At 44.9% G+C, this 2285-nt stretch overlaps 1 protein-coding gene across 1 annotated transcript; it reads left to right on the forward strand.

Moving 5' to 3' along the window:
* Nucleotides 1-1312: 1312 nt before the first annotated feature.
* LOC125523322 (pathogenesis-related protein PRB1-2-like) lies at nt 1313-2080 on the forward strand. Its single transcript, XM_048688370.1, has one exon. The coding sequence runs from the start codon at nt 1349-1351 to the stop codon at nt 1850-1852; it is 504 nt and encodes a 167-aa protein (XP_048544327.1). The 5' UTR covers nt 1313-1348; the 3' UTR covers nt 1853-2080.
* The last annotated feature ends 205 nt before the right edge of the window (nt 2081-2285 follow it).

Consider the following 2285-nt stretch of genomic DNA (forward strand, 5'->3'; position numbering starts at 1 on the left):
TGAGAATCTTCATCATCTTAGCTCCATCTCTACAAGCTAAAGCTTCTGCTGTTAAAACATTAGGGACTGAATCATACCCTTTACTGCTCGCCGCTACTACAGTCTGAATCATACCCTTTACTGCTCGCCGCTACTACAGTGCCATCAGCGTCTCTGATTATGTTTTATTGGTCCTCCACTGCATCCAGGAATATCTAGGTGCTCCGTCTAGTTTTAAATCATGTTTGTTGTTTTATTGGTCGAACTCAATTAATTACCTATCTGATTGAAGTATAAGTAGTCGGATTGTTTCATTCCTCCAGGAAATCGATGGATTAGCTTTACAATTTGAATAGATTCAGACGACGAAATATTGGGATTTTCCAGGATTAGAGCCATGTGGAATCTTCAGATGAAATACAATGATACATTTTGTTATAGATGAGCTACATCCATCACAAATCAATGTTTCAATCTTGACATGCGTATGTGTGATGCAAGTAGTGGTACTCATGGTTACAAACAGCCTGGTTATATTCTCAATAAAAAACTACTCCGTTTACCAATGGTCAAAACGGAAGGATTCAAAGAGAGTTTTTGGTATGCTTCAGAAGCACTTTGGCATCATTCGTGGTCTTGCCGAGTATTGAAACTCCACGGTCCTAGATCACGATGCAAACATGATGCAGAGATCCTCGCAGCGAATCGTAGCATGGAGAACCGAACAGTTCATACCCGTACTCTTGGATGATCTTATTGAGCATCACTGACATCCTCATGGCACTTCATAGTTGTGGTTTTATCATGCTCTTTACTTCAACTGAACCCTTCTGTGTGTTTGAATTTGAATAATTTGATTTGTAAACTTTGAATTTCTAATATTTGTTAATTGTATGAACGTCAATTATTATGTTTAGATTTAATACCTATGAAAAAATATGTAGCTGAAATGTAGTATTTAAATAAAATTAGGAATATTTTGCACAAAAAAATAAGGGAGGGATCGGCTACAAACCACACATTTTTAGAGGAGTAAATAAACTCCTCTAAAATTTACTCGGCCATTTATATCTTAAATTATAGAGGATTGATTAGAGATACTCTTATGATGTAGGTAGTTCCATACTAAAACCCAACTCCCCGACCTAATTTACCAGCATGTCTATGTCTCGGGAAATTGCATGGAAGTAACTAGCTACTTCTTGTCATACGTATGAATGTTGCCACTTGTAGCTAGGAGCTGCAAGTCATGATACGTGCATCTCCTTGTTGCTTGTTTGCAATACATGGACTTTGTCCACGTCTCGAGGTTACAAATACAAGTCAAATTGCAGCGCTCTACATCGATCTCGAGCCACCACTTCTAGTCATGGCATCTTCCAAGAGTAGTCTTGCATTGTTCGCCCTGGCCATGGCCATGGCCGTGGTAGCCAATGTCTCGTCGCAGAACACCCCGCAGGACTACGTCAACCTGCACAATCGCGCCCGTGCAGCGGACGGCGTCGGCCCTGTGGTGTGGAACAACAACGTGGCCAAGTTCGCGCAGGACTACGCGGCGGAGCGCCGCGCCGACTGCCGGCTGGTGCACTCCGGTGGGCGGTTCGGGGAGAACATCTACTGGGGGTCCTCGCAGCGGATGACCGCAGCCAACGCGGTGAACAGTTGGGTATCTGAGAAGCAGAACTACCATCGCGGCAGCAATACCTGCGACACGGGCAAGGTTTGCGGGCACTACACGCAGGTGGTGTGGCGCAGGTCGACCCGCATCGGCTGCGCCCGCGTGATCTGTGACAGGAACCGGGGCGTCTTCATCATCTGCAGCTACGATCCCCCCGGCAACGTCCGAGGCCGGGGCCCTTTCCTCGCCAAGTAGTACGTGTGTTTGTGTGTGATTTGTGGTATCGTGCTTATGTGTGCGTGTGTGTGTGTTTTATAAAGCGAAAAAACTGTAGTGTGTTTCGAATATTTACGTCTACATATGTTATACGCAAATAAGCACAGTCACCGGCCTGCATGTGTCCATGCCCTGGCTCTGTGGTGCATGTAAATGTAGTCGACGCCCGGCCGTATGCGTCCATTTATATATTTTGTTTTGTTCAAATCTTGAAGTTAGGAAAGATCCAACACAGGCAAATGAACGTCACGCGGAAGCACTGCTGTGCTTTCCTTTCACGCGGATACATTATTCTTGTTTTTGCGTCCACGTACTCATTCGAGATTTCGAGGCGAGAGTTTGGTAGTATTTCTCCGTTTCCGCCCAGATTTAGGCCTGTTTTTTCTTTGGGTTTTCCTTTCCTTCCCGAGAG

The sequence above is a fragment of the Triticum urartu genome, chromosome 7, assembly GCF_003073215.2.
Source record: "Triticum urartu cultivar G1812 chromosome 7, Tu2.1, whole genome shotgun sequence".
Classification (NCBI taxonomy): domain Eukaryota; kingdom Viridiplantae; phylum Streptophyta; class Magnoliopsida; order Poales; family Poaceae; genus Triticum; species Triticum urartu.

Bases quoted from the DNA above. Each gene is read 5' to 3' on its own strand.
- LOC125523322 (XM_048688370.1), top strand. From the start codon at position 1,349: ATGGCATCTTCCAAGAGTAGTCTTGCATTGTTCGCCCTGGCCATGGCC.